General features: G+C 40.4%; 1 protein-coding gene across 4 annotated transcripts in view; it reads left to right on the forward strand.

The window, feature by feature from the left end:
* PKN2 (protein kinase N2) overlaps positions 1-20,272 on the forward strand; it is a 50,477-nt gene that overhangs the window by 21,977 nt on the left and 8,228 nt on the right. For 2 of the 4 annotated variants that reach the window (XM_083444839.1, XM_083444840.1), the window contains exons 3-18: positions 3,728-3,879; positions 5,393-5,510; positions 7,227-7,372; positions 7,467-7,680; positions 9,632-9,817; positions 10,521-10,630; positions 13,753-13,896; positions 13,993-14,068; positions 14,381-14,552; positions 14,747-14,876; positions 16,157-16,314; positions 16,405-16,480; positions 16,721-16,812; positions 18,025-18,201; positions 19,147-19,209; positions 19,490-19,566. In XM_083444839.1, coding sequence (XP_083300965.1) covers positions 3,728-3,879; positions 5,393-5,510; positions 7,227-7,372; positions 7,467-7,680; positions 9,632-9,817; positions 10,521-10,630; positions 13,753-13,896; positions 13,993-14,068; positions 14,381-14,552; positions 14,747-14,876; positions 16,157-16,314; positions 16,405-16,480; positions 16,721-16,812; positions 18,025-18,201; positions 19,147-19,209; positions 19,490-19,566 — 2,091 coding nt within the window. The remainder of the gene's footprint in view (positions 1-3,727; positions 3,880-5,392; positions 5,511-7,226; positions 7,373-7,466; positions 7,681-9,631; positions 9,818-10,520; positions 10,631-13,752; positions 13,897-13,992; positions 14,069-14,380; positions 14,553-14,746; positions 14,877-16,156; positions 16,315-16,404; positions 16,481-16,720; positions 16,813-18,024; positions 18,202-19,146; positions 19,210-19,489; positions 19,567-20,272) is intronic. The other 2 variants (XM_083444841.1, XM_083444842.1) reach the window with 1 other exon arrangement.

Here is a 20,272-nt window from a genome sequence, read left to right on the forward strand (position 1 = left end):
CTGTTTTCTTCACGTACAAACACTGCATCAGCTAGTGACGGTTCGTATGTTTAGTTTGTGAATTCACAATCAACCCAGTGGCAGGTCTTGGGCCATTTGAGGGGTTTTTCTTGGTTGGTACGCATATGAAGTCTACTATCAAGTTTGCCATTCAGGAGACCTGGTTAGGATTGCAACCAAGTGCCCCCTTCAAGCCATACAGATTACTAAAATATATATCTTTATATTGGTAATTACTGAAGTCCATTGATAAGGACGTTAGGAAACTCTTGTTCTTTTGGAGTGTGCTAGAAGATGAGGAAATCTAAAAACCTGTTATATTTTGGTTTCTCGACTGTAACAATAACAATTTGAAAAACTAATGTTTTTATCATTTGCTAACTTTGTAGCACTCTGAATCATAGCATTAGGCTTCCGCCTTTAAATGAGCACTCCTGTTAGAGTGCTATAGAGAATGTAATATTTGCTGTAACTAATTCATTTTGTTAGTAAGCTTCTGAATATAATCCATATCGGAAATGCTTGTCAAAGCATATAGTATGTTTGAAGAGTTTTACCTTGGTTACAATCCTGTCCTAATTTTCTAGGAACCCATTTCAGCAGCTATTTGAAGAGGAAGATTAGAGGAAGGATTGGCATTTAAGTCTCAGTCATGAGGTAGTTTGCTCAAAAGTGGCAGTGTTGAATCGGCCATTAGGTTCAACAAGTTTTCTGTGGAGATTGAAATTCAACAACATGAAATAAATGTTCTTTCCATGTTAGCATTGCCCAAGACTTTAGTCAGCTCTCTGTTTTATGTAAATTTGGATTATTCAGTTGGACAGAAAAAGTGTTTTTCATATATTGTAAGTGTATATTTCTGGAAAGAACAGTTGAATAACACAAAGTACAATAAATAGTGTGGTTGTAACCAGATATTTGGCCATTATTTGTTGGAACCTATGTTGTTGTTGTTTAGTTCTATGTCCAATATCAAGCACATGCAGACATGTTTTCCAAGAAATATTTGTGTTTCTTTCATGCTTCTGAGAATCAGTGGAGAAAATATAGCAGTAGCGTGCGTCTGAGAGAAAAAGGTGCTTCATTTTTTGTCACCTACCTCATATTTTGTGTTTTATTTATCTCTCTGGATATTTGCTTGATGCGTGTCTGTGTACACGTGTATGCATACAGTGAGAAACGGAAAGGAATAACTGGAGAGAATATTGAAGAACAAAAAAATTTGTAAGGAATGGTAAAAGGAGATACAGTATAGCAAATGTGAGATCAAAACAACACGGGCTAGTGGATTGTATCTAAGTCATACTCTGTATCTCATTGAAATAAATGGATGTATGTTAATGATTAAGTCCATTCATTTTGGTGGGACTTAGAGACACCAGTGTTTGGGAAATAGTTCTCTGTTTCACTCTGAATTTAAAGTGGTAAAGTTGAGGGAAAGTGAGCCAAGAGAATAATTTCAAAACACTTTTTCCCTGGCTACAGCATTCTTTCTATGTTGATAGTATCTCTAGATGTGTGGAAGTTTTTTCAAGGTGTTCCCTGTAGTGAACATAATGATGGACACAGTTTTTGTTGGAATGGGAAACTAGTTAATGTTCAGTAAATACATAATCAGTAAAGATAAGATTAAGCAAATTGTCACTGGCACCAAAATTGTTATAAAGCAACTAGACAGTTTGTTGATGCAGTCCATGGATAGTTTTATAACTATAAAAGCCACAACTAATTCTGCTTTTTGATTACTTTATAGTAATCTCTGTGGTAGTTACTACTAACCAAAAAAAAATGTTTTTAAATTAGACATTCAGGCTCGCTTATGTCAACCATTCATTCCTTTTCACCAACAGTCACTTATACAGGCACTACTTTTTTTCTTATGCTACCTCTAGTGTTCTTGGCATAAGAAATGAATTACTTAAGCGTTAGGCACTGTAGCCTACAACAAATAGTAACTTGTGCTTACCCTTTGTATGTATGTAGAACATAAAGTATTAAGACAGACAGAGTATCTTCGAAGACAGAGGTTCTATGGCTAGGTTGGGATGGCATGGGGATGAGGGACCAACTCCCTTCTCTTGCGGGGGCCCAATTAGTGCCATTGCCTTCCGTTAAGAGTTTGGCGCCTCCCTTTCCATGGAGGCGCAAGTTACAGCAACAGCCAAGGCGACATTTTTCCACCTTTGCCGCATCAAGCAGTTGGTCCCTTACCTTTCCCGCCCCGACCTGGCCACAGTGATCCATGCGACGGTCATCTCCAGGCTTGACTACTGTAATTCGCTCTACGCGAGGCTGCCCTTGAAGCTGTCCCAGAAACTCCAGCGGGTACAGAATGCTGCAGCGAGGCTCCTCACGGGGTCTCTGCCATGGGAGCATATTCACCCAGTGCTTTTCAAGCTGCACTGGCTCCCAGTGCAGTACAGGGTCAGGTTCAAGGTGCTGCTTTTGACCTTTAAAGCCCTTCACGGCCTAGGACCCTCGTACCTACGGGACCGCCTCTCCTGGTATACCCTATGGAGAGCCTCAAGGTCCATAAATAACAACACCCTAGTGGTCCAGGCCCTAAGGAAGTTAGATGGCTTCAACCAGAGCCAGGGCCTTTTCAACTCTGGCTCCAGCCTGGTGGAACGCTCTGCCTCACAAGACCAGGGCCCTGCAGGATCTGATTTCTTTCCGCAGGGCCTGTAAGACAGAGTTGTTCCTCCTGGCCTTTGGCTTGGAGCCAATTTGATTCCCTCCCTCCCTCTCTTTCTTTCTCCTGCGATGAGGCTACATTTTAATATTTTAATGTTCCATTATTTTAATGTTGAATTTTATTTTTGTTTTTAAGTTGTAATCATTCATCTTGTTTTTATTATTGCTTGTAAGCCGCTCTGAGCCCGGCCTTGGCTGGGGAGGGTGGGGTATAAATAAAAAATTATTATTATTATTATTATTATTATTATTATTATTATTATTATTATTAAGGAGATTAACTGAATCAACATCCTGTAAAGAGAGAGGGGGAGAGGATTGGATACACAAATATAAGGGATATTTTTGTTAGTGGAAGTGTTTTGGATTCAGCAGATGCTTCCATGGCTAGAAGTCTGGCAGCGCAGAGGGGAAGGGTAGTCATTATGCCAGTGGTTCTACAGTAGTGGTTCTACAGATTCCCGCAGCCCCCCAGAGTTCACGGGGATTTTCGATGGGAGAGTTCCATGAGCAGAATTCTGGAACTGAGCCATTATTTATTGCAGTTGACCTTATTCTCAGCTTTTACTGGGAATGCTTTTCCATTATATTTGAAATATATTGTGAAATATTATATTTGATAAGATCTCTTAGAATTATTATTAGTGAATGGTTCAATTTTGTCCAAGAACTGTTTTCTTAGATTATCAGTTCTCAGTTGGAGTGGAAAAGCTATATACCAGTCACCCAAGACAAGATAGGAAACATGATAGTCTGTGCCTCAGTGAGAAACCATCACCTCACTTTGACATGGATACTAGTTTGTGCAAAATACTGAAAAGTTACTACAATAGAAAGCATGGTAGATATCAGGTGTAATCTTGGGCAAAGATATAAAAGATTTCTTAGTAGAAGTACTGTGTGCTTACTAAAATAATGTTGCTAACTGAAATAATTTTATATTAATCTTAATCCTTTGACATTTTGCTATTTTAATCTAGCATAGATCCGTTTAGAATAATTGTTGTTTGGTTTGATTATATGTAATACACAGATTGCCCCAGAACTCCAGATACACCAAACAGTGACCCTCGTTTTCCAACCAACAACCGGCTGATGGCCTTAAAAAAACAGTTGGATATAGAATTGAAAGTAAAACAAGGTGCAGAGAATATGATCCACATGTATTCAAATGGTTCATCAAAGGTAAGACTTATGAAAAGCCAGTTAAATTTACCATCTTTCCAGTTTGCGTGCAAATGACTTTTTGTTTTCAGTTGAGGAAGCCGCCCAGAGTGGCTGGGGAAACTCAGCCAGATGGGCAGGGTAGAAATAATAAATTATTATTATTATTATTATTATTATTATTATTATTATTATTATTATTTATTAATCTGGGGTAAACCAGACAGTGTTAAAGAAATGCATACTTCCATAAAGAGTGGTGTGGTCATTTAGAAGTAATTCATGTTTGATCCCAATAGGCTATCATACGTGCATCACATTATTTGAAAAACGAAAAAATGTTGGGGAGTTTGACACATTCTGAAAACCTGATACTATATCACTACCTGATATGGGTAGTGTGACAAAATGCCTTGTAGGAAAATCCATCATATGCTGCATTAAAACAAAGTTTCTAAACATCTTCTCGGATTATGCTGTAGCTTTTTATTTTAAAAAAACAGCCTTCGCCCATCCCATTCTTACACTTTGGAAGTGCTACATCTGTCCCAAGCCCAGGAATAGTGCTCATCAGCAACCCTAACTTGGAACCAGGATGTTGGCATGTGGCGAAAGAACAAAAGAAATGCAGATTACTATAAGTGATCTGAATGGATTGCAGAGACTGAGAGTTGGCAGTTTGAATTGCTTCCTGATGGCTCCCTGACCTTTTTGAAACTCAATTTGTAGCTTTCCAAGCACTGTTTCAGTTATACATGTTAAATTACGCTGTTAATCTTACTACAGCACTTCTAACATGGAGGGAAACTGTTTCTTCCAAGCTCCTTTCCATTACTTCAAATATTTAAAAGCATTGTTTTCCCTTACCAGTATGTGTGTGGATAGAATTGTCATATATTTTATTTGAAGAAACATCTTCCACATTCTCTACTGACAAACAAATGCAAATGACATTATGGTGCAAGTCCTTAACTTTGGGGATCAGTGACTGCCGATAACAATTTCAAGGGCTTGCAGAAATTCCAGTCATAAGTTTATACAGTCCACGTGACAATACAATCAGTACAGGAGCCCTTTGATGATAAGCAATGTGTGGCAGAGTACAGTAGTGCAACATTTTAGTTTTGCTTTCTGTGTGAACTTTGAATTGTTCCACAGTACAGCAGTTCTGCATGTTGAAAGCTTCCACTCAAGTCTCTTGGGTTGCTGGAATCTACTTTCCTATTAAAACTTTATTTTTAATACTCTGCCATCTTCTGCAAGGGTCTGTGATAGGTTAAAATATCGGACACGACTGAACGACTAAACAACAACAATAGAGTATTTGATGCAAAGTTCTGACAAGTGGATAAAACATAAATTGAGGGGGAAATACAATGGAGGAAGGAAACAGCAAAATGTATTACACAATAGTCGCAAAACTATGTGATTTCTGAATCGCCTTGAATTTGTCAAGAAAAGACAACACAAGCTGCTGTTACTTGGATGTCCCTCCAGAATTCATATTTTAATAGCATCTTTCTTTTCTTTTTAGGATAGAAAGCTTCTTGCGACAGCTCAACAGATGCTTCAGGACAGCAAGACAAAAATTGAAGTTATAAGGATGCAGATACTTCAGGCAGTCCAGACTAACGAATTGGCTTTTGATAATGGTGAAGCATTCAAGAGAAGAACATTCTCTATACTGTTGATAGAATCTTGGATAGGATCTTGCCTTCCCCCTCAAGCCTGGGGAAAATTCTAAATCCCCATGGTTGGCAATCCAGCCCCACTCTGTGGGAACTTCTCTGGCTTGCCCAACTCTATCAAAAGTGGGTGTGGGATGGTGCATGCTGCTCTACATCTGTATTGTTTCATCTCTCCCCAGAAGAAGACCTGATCTGTACAGGACACTTGCCACATGGAAAGCCCCAAATTGTAAGCTTTCCACAAATGCCTAGTCACATTTTAAGTGCCCTTCCCGGATGTACTGGCTCATTCACATGTGAGGTTAGAAAGCTAGCCATTAATAGCCTGGCTGAGTGGTGCCTTTGACCTGCTGTACAATGGGTCATTGCACATGGTAAATTAATTTAAAATGTGACCAGGCATGCATGGTGCACTAGTAAAGGCTTTCTGCATGGCCCGTGCCCTTCATAAATCTTGTGTCAGAAGCTTGTAATGGAATATGGGCACCAGATTTCCCATCATCTGCAGCCAGACAGAATTGAAGACTCCCTCAGTGTGTGAAATGCTGGGAGAGTGGGTCTTGTGTTTTCTCCATGAGGAAATGTAAGTGAAAGGGCAGAGGATATAATTCAGAGAAGAAAAGGAGGATGGATGGGTGGAGAAATGGGAGTCAAGAGAAATCCATGCTGGACCACAGACAGAAGAGTGCTAAGGAGTACAGAGAGAAGTAGTGGAGAGATACCATGAGAGCGAACAACTGTTGAGATAGTAAGCAAACCTATGGTGGTTGAGAAAGGTGATACCACACATAGAAAATAGAAAGGGGGCTCATGGAATAGGCTGCAGAGCAAACCGAGTTGATTGTAACAATTTGAGTAAAATAACAATGTGGCCCACTTCACTTAATAAAAACGTAAAAGACCCTCAGAGTGAAATGAGTTGTGCACTCCAGTTCAGTAGCACCTACAGAAAGGTTGCAACTCCTGCCCTTTTGGCTGAGAAAATTGTGAGCATGAGCTAAAGGTTTGAGAAGGAAGTGAACTATAAGAACTTACATGGCTGCATTAGCACATAACACTCAGCCATGGTTTTGCCTTACATTCACAGGCTGGAAAGAGGCTGACTGAAGTCTCAGGCTTGCATGCTCTCTTCTCTTCCATTGTGGGCGGGAGAAGACCTTGCCAGTGTTTTGTTTCCGATTCCCCTAATCTTGACTTGTCCTTGCGTGCAAGCTAGGGATTTTGAGTTTATCACAAATTCTGGCCATTTTCAAAACAAGCCAATTTCAAAGCACGGTCTACGAAGCTGCGTGGTTTAACCAACACCAGCCACGTGCAGATTTGGAGATTACCCAGCAAGGTGGATATTGTCTCGACAGTCTTCATGTGGAGTTGGAATCCCATGACACCATGCAGCTACCCTAAAAAATATGCTGCAGTGCTATCAGTTGTTGCATGCAAAAGGACCACTTGGTCTCAGGACCACAGGTTTTCCTGAGGTCTTCACATCGGCAAATGATGTGTTTTTGAGAATTGTAACCTAAACTTAACATCTCACATCTTTCACCAACTAGGCTAGGACTTTTAATTATTTCTGGTTGTTGTGGTCAAAATGTTTAGCAGTTGTTTGTATTAAGATAACCATATTAAAAAGCTAGTTGAATGCATACTAAATATATGTGTGTGTGTTTTTACCTGCAGCAAAGCCTGTTATAAGCCCCCTTGAGCTCCGAATGGAGGAACTGCGACATCATTTTAGGATAGAATATGCAGTAGCAGAAGGGGCAAAAAATGTTATGAAATTGCTCGGATCTGGAAAAGTTACTGACAGAAAAGCACTCTCAGAGGTAATTTTAACAGAGTAAATAAAATCTGAATTTAAACAGTTCTATTTCAATAATTTTCTTAGTGGATTTCTTTTCTCTTTTTTTCATGAACAAGGCTCAAGCAAGATTTAATGAATCAAGCCAGAAGTTGGACCTCTTAAAGTATTCACTAGAACAGAGACTTAATGAACTCCCTAAAAACCACCCCAAAAGCAGTATTATTATAGAAGAACTTTCACTTGTTTCGTCACCAACACTAAGTCCACGTCAAAGTATGATCTCTACACAGAATCAATATAGTACACTATCCAAGCCAGCCGCTTTAACAGGTTTGTTGTTGTGTTCTTTTTTCTGGAAATGTTGTTTGTTTTTGTTTCTGTTTGCGCTAATTGCATAATTGTGAGTATTTCAGTTGCTGACTAACCTCAAACTTCTGAGTAGTGGCTTGCATTTATGTTGGTTAAGAAGATTCTTGCGGTTGGTGCTTTTAAGAGGCGGGTCTTGCTATTCTAGCACAGCAAAACCCAAAGGATTTTTGTAATCGGAATTGGCAAATTAATTAATATTAGAGACTTTTAGAGTTGTGTCCAACTCTGTGTGTGCAGTGGTCTGCTTGCACAACGGGGCTTCTCCTTTCTCCCCAGGAACCCCAAAATTTTCTCCTCTGGGACATATTTTGAGGGTATGGGGGGTGGGGCACAGCGGAGAGGAGGGAAGTTGTGTTGTCCAAGCAGTAGTATGTTGCATGAGACTTGTGGATTGCCAAGCATTGGATCCAACCCCTTGTCCCAACATCTGATCAGGCAAAGGATTTCAGCCCCCCACCCCTTAAGCCAATTCCTGGGACCCACAAAGTCCTACTATCCACTAGCAGAGTCTAACACAGAATTTAGAAGCCCTTGATATGATGCTTTTAATACCCCCAAATGCTTTGAGAACATCTGCTCTATTATTCCTCGTGTTACACTTTTAGGTGACGTGGGGGGTTGTGGGCTCTCACCGGTCAACCATCAGACATGGCAGTAGAGATGAAGTATGGTCATAATCACATGCAACTGAGTTGTGATGGAAATTAAGTTTTTCCTAAAGGGAGATTTCTACAAAGCATTAAGACTTTGCTAATAACGTGAAGAGAGAATTGCAAATAGCAGCAATGTATAAAAATGCATCTCCCATTTACTTGTGCTAATGGGTTTTCTAGATTAAAGTAATTAAATATAAGAAATTTAAGAGTTAGTATTCCACAAGAATAAACGTCTGCACAGGGGTTATAGAAGTTGAGACTATATAGTCCAACAGTTCCTCTTGACAGCCTGTGTGCGTGTCTGTAATTGCAGCACTTCATAAAGAAAATAAATTCCAAGATATTTCGTATGCTTAATGAAGATCTTAAATACATCCCTGCAGATTTTATTTGCTAACTTGAAGCAGGTGTTGAATAAAAACTCTGTTCCTAATATGTTGTTTACTAAATTATTTAATAAACAACCAAATTAGAAGCACGAGCACAGCTGTTAGCTTGTGTTTCCCAAAATGACTTTAGTTTTTAAACTGAACTTGTAGCAGAACTAGCTCGTTACATACGTAGTCCTGTGCACACAATCTGTCCCTTGCCAAATAAATTCACATTGAAAGTTCACATGTAAGTCAAAGTTGAAATGGTAAAAGTTGATTTGCATTTTTCTTACAAAATTAATGTTCCTTTTTACTGTATATGTGTTAAAAGTATGATGGGTGGTATTCAGCTAATTTTTACTCGGTGTAGGCCTATTGAAATTAATGGGTTTAGCTTAATCTTGTTAATTTATTTCAGTTGGTCTACTCTGAGTAACACTCGGTTGACTATCCCCCAGTGTGTAAGGTAGCATTTCCTAAACTGTTGCCCTCTAGAAATTTTGGACTGCAATTCCCATCAACCCGTTGGCCAAGGATTTATGGGAGTTATATCCAGCAACATCTAGAAGGCCTCACATTGAGAAAGGTGATATATGAAAACAAATGTATGTTTCAAAAGGCATGGATAGTGCTGTGAAACTTGTGAAGGTGTGCCAGGGAAACACTTGCCACCCATATATATGTATGCTTATTTTTCATGGACATTGTGTGAAGCAGCTCTTACATTGTGGCTAGCTAAGAAATAAGGTTTGTGCTTTTAGATCGTCTCCACAAGACTGAATGTTTGTGAGTTACCTGTCCTGCTACCATTCATGAGCTATTTGTATTTGCTGAAGCTGGTGTTTTGCTAGGAATATGAGCCAAGGCAATCTGATCTCATTCTAGGTACTTTGGAAGTTAGGCTCATGGGCTGCCAAGATATTTTGGAGAATGTCCCCGGTCGATCAAAAGCCACATCCATTACTCTACCTGGATGGAGTCCAAGTGAAGCCAGATCATCTTTCATGAGCCGAACAAGCAAAAGTAAAAGTGGGAGTAGTCGGAACCTCCTGAAAACTGATGATTTGTCCAGTTCAGTACATTTTACCTTTGCTTTTATCTTCAGAAAACACTTTGATGAAGCCTTTTAGTAAGAGTAGATAGATGTAAAATTGGGTTATTAGTAGTTCTTCTTAACAGGGGTATACTCAAGCACATCAGATCATTCAGGCTGAGGTCTTGAACAAGTTTCCTGTTTCGGAATAGGACCCTGAATGCTAAAAAATATTAAGTAGGTTGAAAAGTACACTGGCTTGGGAACCCTGAGAACCTGTTTCTCAGGGGTGCTGCCACATAAGACACTGCTGAAGCATTCAGAGCGTAGCAGGAGCCCTGGGGCCAGCTTCCATCACCACTGCCAGGCACATTGGTGAGGAAGGATGGAGGGAGGCTGCAGCAGCAGCAGGGAATACTGTCACCAGTGTCAAGTCCTTTATCAGCGAAGGGTTGAACCCCATTCACAATGGATTGGGAAACTTCAACTGGTGGGAGTTTCAACTGGGAGAGTGTGTCAACATTCACCATTATTTAGCAAGGGTAGAAGAAGCAAAGACATTAAACATAAGATGTTTAAAATAATCGTAAACTTAACAGTAGCCACAGTTTCTTGCAGCTCGTAATGTTTGTATTTGTTTTTCCATTCCAGACATATAACCAGTCCTTGCATGTTTTGCTTGTTTTACTTCTTGAAAATCCTCTTAAAGTTCTAAGCTGAGTTTGTGTAATTTTCTTACAGACGAAATCTGTGCTGTTTTGAAGTTGGACAATACGGTGGTTGATCAAACTAGCTGGAAGCCTATTTCCAATCAGTCATGGGATCAGAAATTTACACTGGAGCTAGACCGAGTAAGGACCTCTTTATTGTGTTAACAGTAATTACCAGCTTGGTAATTTTATGTTTATTTATCTGCATATATACACGGAGAGGTCCTAGCTGGGATCTGAAGTTTTGTTTGTTTTTTGCTGCCCTGCTCCTTCTGGTCCTTGAAAATCTACTTCCGAGTTCTGGGGTATTACTTGAAACAGGATGTTATGAGGCACTGAAATCTGCAGCAAGGGGACTGGAGGAGTCAGGAAAAATTTGAGAGGGCATTTGTATAAGCAGAAGTGCATTCCATCCTATAGGATTCTAAGTCTCTGTATTTTTTAATAAATCCCCCACTGTCGGTGATTTATGGCTCTTATCTGTCAGTTTCTTGAGGAAGAAGTTAAGAGCGAATGTAGACTTCAATGAGTGATAAACAATATTTCCTCCAGTTAAATAAATTATTTCAATAGACCTGAAAGTAGATACAGTCATACTTCAGGTTACAGATGCTTCAGGTTGCATTTTTTTCAGGTTACGGACCTGCCGAAACCCGGAATTACCAGAACAGGTTACTTGTGGGTTTGGGGGGTTGCGCATGCGCTGAAGTGCTAAATCGCGCTTCGTGCAGAATCACAGAATCGCAACTCGCAAGTGCGCAGATGCGTTTCTGCGGGTTGCGAACGTGCATCCCGCACGGATCACATTCGCAACCCGAGCGTCCACTGTAGACTGGAAAACAACAAAGCTCTGAGATCTAGCCAATAAAGTTTTATAACAAGTCAAACAATTATTCTTAAAACAACAACAACAACAACAAAATTCTTCATTTGCTATTTTCTGCCAGTTGCTTTAATGTGAGAGGGTGAAAGAAACTGACATTTGGCCAATGAATAAGATTTCTTCCAAAGTTAAATATATACCATATTCTTCCAGAATATTATTCTGAAAAATACAGCCCAATATATATATATATATATATATATATTAAATCAATTGAACTGATTTTGAAGTTAATATCCCAACTAATTCTTTCTTCAGGAATGAGATTTAAGCTAAAATGTGTGGGGTTCAATTCTGGGCAACAGAAGTGTATTTTAAATTCCTTTGAAATCAGTGCAGTTTAAGCACTTGAACTGAAGGCTTGTTAATATTTTTTAACTTTCTGGAATGAATACGTGCCATGAAGGTGGTCTTAAGTGTTGGGGGTAAATTCACACATGCAGACTATTTGTTTCCTTAGGCAGAAACAATGCAAGTTAGTAAATGGAGATGGCTTGAAGCACTGTGATAACGGAAAATTATTCCATTTAATAGGATCCAATGATAGCAGGGGATTTTGTGGAGATTGGGAGAGCCCATTTATATTTGTGAATTGAAACAAAAGAATTATCTGTGTCTGATTCTCCTTCGTAGGTTGTTGTTGTTGTTGTTGTCAATAAACACTGACGGAAATGCCAAAAAAATTTCTACAGTTATTTAAAATAAAAGCCTACATGTTCCCTTTCGCAAAAGGGAAAAGCATGGCTGATGGATGGAGCCATGTTGGTCTTTAGCATGCTCTTGGGGGAGGTGCAGCCTCCAGTAGCCCAAAGCTTCCCTTGAGCTTTGTGGTCCCAGAGCAATTGACTTGTGGAGCCAAGTGCTCATTCTGGCAGGGAGGAGGGAATCTAGCTCCCTTCAGCTGTTCCTTCTCTGACTGATGGATGGGGACAGGCTCAACTCCCCCTCTGCATGCTTCTCTTCCTGGGAGGCAGGAGGTGCAACCTCTTGCTGACCCTTCGTCCCCTGACCGACAGCAGAGGCCAGAGTGTTCTTCCCTTCAGCACTGTCATCCAGGCTATATATTACAGAAGTTGCAGGAGTTTCCTTTTATCCGCGCCTGTGACTGCCAGTAGTAAATCATTCCCTTCCAGCCTACCTAGTGCCACACTGAATTAAGCTACCTGTAGTGTTTGTTCTGCATGTGTGGGTATTGTTTCAAGTGGTTATGCAAGGCAAGAATTTCGCCTTGTAAAATATATATATTTCCACGGCTCATCTTTCATAACATGGACTGCATTAGAATAAATGTTGTTGACTCTGTATGCGGGTGTTTTGATAGTAGCCATTTTAAATTGGAACACACTTTACAAAGGGCCTTGTAAAACCCTAGGTTCACCCTGAGCACTGTTGCATTTGGTGGGGGGGCATGGTGCAGCAGTGGTAAAACACAAGTTCGGTTTCCAGTATCTTGAGGAGGGGCTCGGATCGATCCCTGCCTGAAACCCTGTTGGTCCACGGCCAGTCAAGTGTAGAGAAAACTGATTTGGACAGATTAATGGTCTGACACGGGGGTCAGCAACTGAAGGCCCATGGGCCACAAGCAGCCCATGGGGGTCGTTTAACCGGCCCATGGACCCCCGCCGCCTGCTCGGTCGGCTCCCGTGCGCTGCGCTAAACTGGCGCGGAGCACAGTGGGTACCGCCTTCCGTGATGCTGGCCAGCTTCCCATTGGCTGCAGGAAGCCCCTGCAGCCAATGGGAAGCTGTGCACACCTCTGCGTCAGAAGGAGCGCCTGAAATAGTGTGTGCGTGCACACACACGCCCCGGCCCACCATGGCGTCTGCGGGACCTTGAACCGGCCCAAGCCACAAAAAACTTTGCCGACCCCTGGTCTGACATGATATAAGGTAGCTTTTTGTGTTCCTATGGAATGCTTCTGGTCACTTCTTAATGCCCATTCTTTTATAGGCATGTCTTCCTGGCCAGTTCATATGAAGTAAGTGAAACATGCATACAGGGTCAGCAGTGTGCTTCCCCTCCCATGCCAGAGTCATCAGCTCCCACCGTGAGGTGGTGCTGGGGAGGGAATGTGTACGCTATTCACTTGTATGGAATGTAGCACCAAGAAACTCATCTGGTTAGTGCAAGGATTTACACTTGTGCAGCGGAACTCCCCTTTTGTTTCCTCCATGCCCCTGCCCACCCGCAATCTTTTCTGGGGTTTTGCCCAATCCTCCAGAGCAGATTTGGGAAGGAAATGGAGAGGGTTACAGGGGAAGTTGTTCCATTGCACAAGCATAAACGCTTGCACTTATGGAGTGAGTGTATTGGATACAATCTTTAGAATTGTAGCAGCTGCACAAATTAACATTGTCTCCTCCTCCTCAAATCCCTTCAGTCACGTGAATTAGAAATTTCTGTTTATTGGCGCGATTGGAGATCTCTCTGTGCGGTGAAGTTTCTGAGGTTAGAAGATTTCTTAGACAACCAGCGACATGGAATGTGTCTCTATCTTGAACCCCAGGGTACTCTATTTGCAGAGGTAAGTGCCAACATTTTTAAAGAAAATTATTAAAGGCTGTGAATGATTTCCGAGATTCATTGTTTTGAGATTTAACACATCTTGTCTGAATTGCAGGTTACATTTTTTAATCCAGTTATTGAAAGAAGACCAAAACTTCAGAGGCAAAAGAAAATTTTCTCCAAGCAGCAAGGTAACAGATTTCATCGAATCGGTGCTGTATCTTAGTCTTAATACAGGGTTATATTCTCAAAAGTTAACTGAAAAGGATGCTGACGCTAAACGTCAGAATTTCGTGTAAAAATATTTGTTTAGAAATTGTAGGTAGGGCTTTCAATAGTGAAATCTGTTTGTAAAAAAAAAAATGCAGGAAAATGTGGAATATGTGACATGTTCGGTTTATTCATCACAAATAATAAACTAATGAATATGAATTCTCTTTTAATTATAGCTTTTGGTGATAAGTAAAAAGATTACTTGTGCTCTCTGTTTTCTTTAACCACAGGCAAAACATTTCTCAGAGCTCCTCAAATGAATATTAATATTGCCACTTGGGGAAGGCTTGTGAGAAGAGCTATTCCTACAGTAAATCATACCGGCACCTTCAGCCCTCAAGCTGTGCCTGCCGCAGTTGCAGGAGGTGATGCGCACATTCCTGAATTAAGATCACCAACTAGGTAAGTGGCTGAGATGCTTAAGCAGGCTTATATGGCAAAACTCCTGTGATGTAGAAGGAAGCACAAGCTTATTTACTCCTCTTGAATTTCCTTCTTCCGGTTTTAAAAAGAGAAAAGTATCAATTAGCATGAAGTGTTTTTTAAATTTTCCTAAATTGTCGCCATGCTCACCAAGTGAATTTCTTTCTTTTAAGTGACTCCCCTGTAACCAAACTGGTGTTTGAACTTGAACCCGAACCCCCACATACTCCTCCACGTGCGTCTTCTCTTGGAGAAATTAGCGAACCTTCGCCTGAGCCAAAGGCTCCACCTACACCCACTCAGGCAAGACTTCTAATATAGATTTAAAACAATAGCACAAATTGTTGTGTCTAGGTTTGTGAGAAATGTGACCTCCAAATAGCACAGGTTGTATTCTTGATCTGTTGTTGTTTTATCGATGTCTTTACTTTTTAATAATTGGTTGCTGTGCAAAGCGTTCTGCAGCTGATCTTTCTGTGTGCAGTTTTCTCAACCGAGTTGCGTAATAGCTTAAAGCATTCTTATAATCGGGTCATGACCTCTCCTTTTAAATAACTGCTGAACTGCAAAAACTCGTTCGCACCCTACTAGCATTTGAGGTAGTAGATACTTGACCAAAGAAGTATTTGAAGTTAGAACTTAACCAGAGTACTGTCAACAAGCATTTAATGATCAACAAGTCTCACAGGTTCTGAAACCCCTGCCAAACCAATAAACATTTGTTAAGACTTCTTAAAAGAAGCAGGGATGGACACCCGACATGTTTCACTGAGAAGGCCTCCCTCATTGTGTTTCTTCCCTCACTCTAAAGATGGCATTCTAGACAGGGTTCCCCTAAGTCCCTGGCACATTGCTTGGGATTGTTCGAATACAGAAAGAAGTAGTCTTGTCTCCTAATAAAGAATCTTACAGTCCTTTTCAAGCCCTTGAAGATCAATGTTGTGAGACTTTTGTGGGTGAGCGGAGAGTTTGCTTGGACCCTGGGTGAAAACCCGGAGGTTGAGTATCAAAAAGAAAATGAATGGATATTGATTTGTGTATCTTAGCAACTTTGTGTTATTGTAACATTTTATATGTAACTGTGTGTTTTTGTAATATTTTGTTTAAGTTGTTTGTTGTTGCTTCAGTTTTTTCTATACCGCTTAGTCATACTTGTAAATACTAAGCGGTATATAAATTAAACAATCAAAATGTGTTCTTAAACCAGGTTTAGAAATACCCAAATGCCAGGTTGCCTTTGGCTAGGAAAAATTGATTGCAGGTATCCCAGTAATACATGGAAGAGGATTTGTTTATTTTTCTTCAACTTCATTTATGTGGGAAACATGAATATGTGTAGGGTAGCTTGTAAGACAGCATTCTGAAACCAGTTCTTGGACTGGGTTCCTCTGTGCTGTCTTTGCAGGTCCTATCACAAACAATGCAAGAGGTTTAGCAAATAGATATAGTTTCTCGAGGGCTCTTTTAGAAGGCATTTGAATCAACCTTGAGATTCTGAATTCCACAATTCTAAATTTAAGACCTACTGCTGTAACATTACTCTTCTCCAATTTCTAGCAACTTTTGTTTTTTTAAATCTTCAGATTTTTTTTCTTCTACACATTTCACAGGATGCAGAAACATTTGATTTTGAGAATGACAGAAATAATTTTGTCCCCAAACTTCAGCCGGAAATTATTTGCGAGACTCAAAATTCAAATTCTGATATAGAATATAATATACGAGAGCCTGAAGATAGAAGGTAAGTCCTCTTTTATGTTAACTTGATGTATAACTCTACCCAATACTGAGTAGAAATTGTCATTTACTTTTTAAAATTACTGTATTTCAGAACACAACAAAGATTTCAATTCAGTTTGCAAGACTTCCGGTGTTGTGCTGTACTGGGTAGAGGACACTTTGGAAAGGTATGTTTGACAGCTAAAATTACAATATTGTCTCTTTCCACATCTTGTTTTCCCCCTTCCTTCCTCTTAGCCCACTTCCCTTTGCAGCTGCCTGTTGCATTTCACTATGTGCTCAGTGATATACTTGTTGATTTATCACAGCTTTGAAGCAAGCTTTTTAAACGTATACACAACAGTTGCGAGTTTGGAACATAAAATTTAATTGAAAGTATGCAAATTGAGTATTATTTTGTGTTTCAGGTCCTGTTGGCTGAATATAAAAATACAAACGAAATGTTTGCCATTAAAGCCTTAAAGAAAGGAGACATTGTTGCTCGTGATGAAGTAGACAGGTCAGTGTGAAGGACAGGTGTCGTTAAATCTGAATGTGCCCTAAACCCACAGACCAAGACTACTACTTTGAGTGGGGCCAAGGGCTTGTATTTTTAACATTTTTTGCATAATTTATTTCAGGTCTGCAGAAACTAATTTCATTTCATAAAAAAATAGAAAACACTCGTTAAGAGTTTTTATAACAGGACATGTTATGATCCTGCCATATAACCCAAAGGTTTTCCATGTTTCATGTCTTAGGAGATGGTGCCACTGTTCAGAACTCAAACTCAAAGCCCCGTTAATGTATAAGACTAGTTGTGCAGCTCTTTAGATCTTGATCATGGGCTGCTGTAATTGCAAGATTTTGAAACCTGACCCTTAAACACACATACTTGGAAGCATCTCCGGTAGAACATAATTACAAGTAAATGTAGGATGACAGTGAGTGCTTGGGTCAGTAAGAAATAGTGCCCAGCCTTTCCTTGGGTTTTATGCCTGTCAACCTTCTCTCTCTTTCTCTCTACACGAGGGCATGCACATATTGTGTAGTTGTTCGTCATTCATTGTTAAGCTGCTGTGCTTTTATTTAAAAAAAAATAAATTATCACATTAGTATCATACCCCTTGCAAGAACTCAGCACTGTTGTCATTTGCCACGTATTACCAAAAAAGTCCTGATGGCCTTTCATGCTATTGTTACCTGTGGGTCACTGTCATTACAGTGGACCCTCTGGTTACAAATTTAAGTTGTTTTGGGGTTGGTGCGCACCCCAAAAAATCCATAACCAGAGGCGCCGCTTCTGCGCACACGTGCGGCGCAATAGAGCACTTCTGTGCATGCGTGAGCGGCGAAGCCCAGAAGAATACACTTCCGGGTTTGTCGCTTTTGCAACCCGAAGATTACGTATCCAGAGCGGTACGTAACCCGAGGGTCCACTGTATTAATTGCAGTAAGTTCAGTATTTCTGCTGGAAGCCTGCAGTTAACGTGGCCTCATTGCAGTTAGGCTTTCGCCTTGCGGGTTAGAGCATGGTGCTGATAATGACAAGGACTTGGGTTTGATCCCCATTTGGGTGCGTATTCCTTCATGGCAGGGGGGGTTAGACTAGATGACCTATGGGACCCCTTCCAACTCTTAGGATTTTGTGCATGTATCCCTTCTTGGAGCCGTCACCCATGTAATGAAGATAAATAGTTGATCCAACCTCATAAAACATTTCTGCTTTCAGCCTCATGTGTGAAAAGCGAATTTTTGAAACTGTGAACAGCGTAAGGCATCCCTTTCTGGTGAACCTCTTTGCTTGTTTCCAAACCAACGATCACGTGTGCTTCGTAATGGAGTACGCAGCTGGAGGAGACCTCATGATGCATATACACACGGATGTCTTTTCCGAACCAAGAGCAGTGTAAGTAACAAAAGGGATATTTTCAGGCTGTGGCGTTTGGTGCTTGCCGTGTGAGAGAATACTCTGCAGGGCCAGTAAGACATAGTAACACTGTTCCCCTGCTAAATGGTTGGGAACCACCTCATGTTTCAGAACTCAGTTTAAAGAAAACCCTAGTTAGTCTTAACTGTGGTTAATCTCATGCACCCTAACTGCAAGGGAGAGGAAATTTTGCTGCTGAGAAGTTGTGTCTGCATATAGCCACACCAGCTTATAAATGTTGTATCATACGTCCCTTAGGTACATGGCATGTAGCTCCTGCACCCAGTTGACTTATGCTAGTGAAATCTGTGTAGAGCTAATGGAAGCCGGCAGAGCTTAGGTTGGGCTTGTACAGCATCCTGATGGATTTAGGCAATTCCTGTCTGACTGCAGGGGGCATAATAGGCTACAACAGGACTTTCAATTGACAGGCAGTATCCTAACACACACACCTGCTTCATCAAGTTGTAGTTCTAGTTGTATCAGCAGATGCTGCTTTCGCTCGCTGATACCTGCCAGGTAGAGGTTCATGACATAGATGACGGGATTATACTTTATGAGGAGTACAGGCAGAAAGTTTATAGTGGGTCAGACTGTCCTGTTTAACCCAGTATGGTCTACTGGGTCCCAGGCCTTTTCCACTGCCTGCTGTCTACCTGTTCTTTGTGAACTGGAGAACCACAGATTGAGCCTGTGACCTGCTGCATGCAAGCATGTCCTCTGTTACTGAGGTGTGGTGCTCTTTTTAATTAAAAACTTAGAAACCCATATTCAAAATAAATTAGCCTGAAAAGACTCCTCTGGTGGTACTGAACGTTGCTCTGAAGGTTTTCTGGTCGCCTGTTTTTCAAAAGTTATCCTTTGTAGAAGTATAAAAAATGCAACATGTCAGTTCTCGCCTCTTTTATATTTCTTTGCAAACAGGTTTTATGCTGCATGTGTGGTTCTTGGACTGCAATATTTACATGAGCACAAGATAGTTTATCGGTAAGTTTGCATAAGATTTAGATTTTTGTTTCATTTCACATTCTTATACGTTTGCCTTATATACCATGCTTGCTCAGATACATTAAGAATATTACCTCCTTTTTCATGTGGCAAAGAGGAGGACAGCTGCATTGGGTGTTTATATAAACCTGCATGCCACTTCCAAACACCTTAAATTCAGAAAGGATAATAATTTTGAGTATTTGCAGCTAATACTTTCCCTGTATAGTTTGTCTCCATTCATGGTCAGAATGAGTTGTTTTTAATTTCTTTTCTGCAGAGATTTAAAGCTAGACAACTTGTTGCTGGATACAGAAGGTTTTGTGAAAATAGCGGACTTTGGCCTCTGCAAAGAGGGTAAGCTTTTTCAACAGTATTTCTCAGTGGCTTATAATAGCAGTCGGGAATTTGCAACCCACTTTTATCAATTACTGCCTCAGATTAAAAGTGGTAGCCCCTCTACTTCCCCTTTCCACCTCTCCCCTCCCTTCCCCCACCCTGTCTCATTCTGAGTGCTGCACAGATTGTGGATTAGAGACATCTCTGCTCTCTTCCATATGGTGTTGGGGGAGGCATTGTTAATGAACATGTGAATTTCCCCCCCTTTTAATCAATTAAACAAATCACAGATTTAGAGTAGCTCTTTGCCATGGCCTCTGGGCAGTCCCTGAAAAAAAGAGTTCCATGCTGAGCAACATTTGGATCTTTCTGGTAAAAACTCCAAAATGTGGGTTTTTGCCAGTAAGGGTGCAGTCCTACGCACACTAACCTCAGAGTAAGTCCCATTAAACACAGTGGAACTTATATGTCAGTAGGCATGTATAGGATTGCACGGTAAAAAGCCTATTGTAATTTCAAAAGAATATATTGCAAAAGAAAGATGACATGTCTTTCAAAACACAGTTTTAAAAACTAACACTTTTTTGTGGCATCAGTTTTCATTGGCTAAAGTTACTCTCATAAACAACTTTCCAGCTAGATCAATAAAACGTTCTGTCCAAAGCATTTAGAACAGCTATACTCAGTGGTTTGCTTTATGTTTTTATTGTATATTCCTTTTTCT

Source organism: Podarcis tiliguerta (assembly GCF_965153285.1).
Source record: "Podarcis tiliguerta genome assembly, chromosome: 6".
Classification (NCBI taxonomy): Eukaryota; Metazoa; Chordata; class Lepidosauria; order Squamata; family Lacertidae; genus Podarcis; species Podarcis tiliguerta.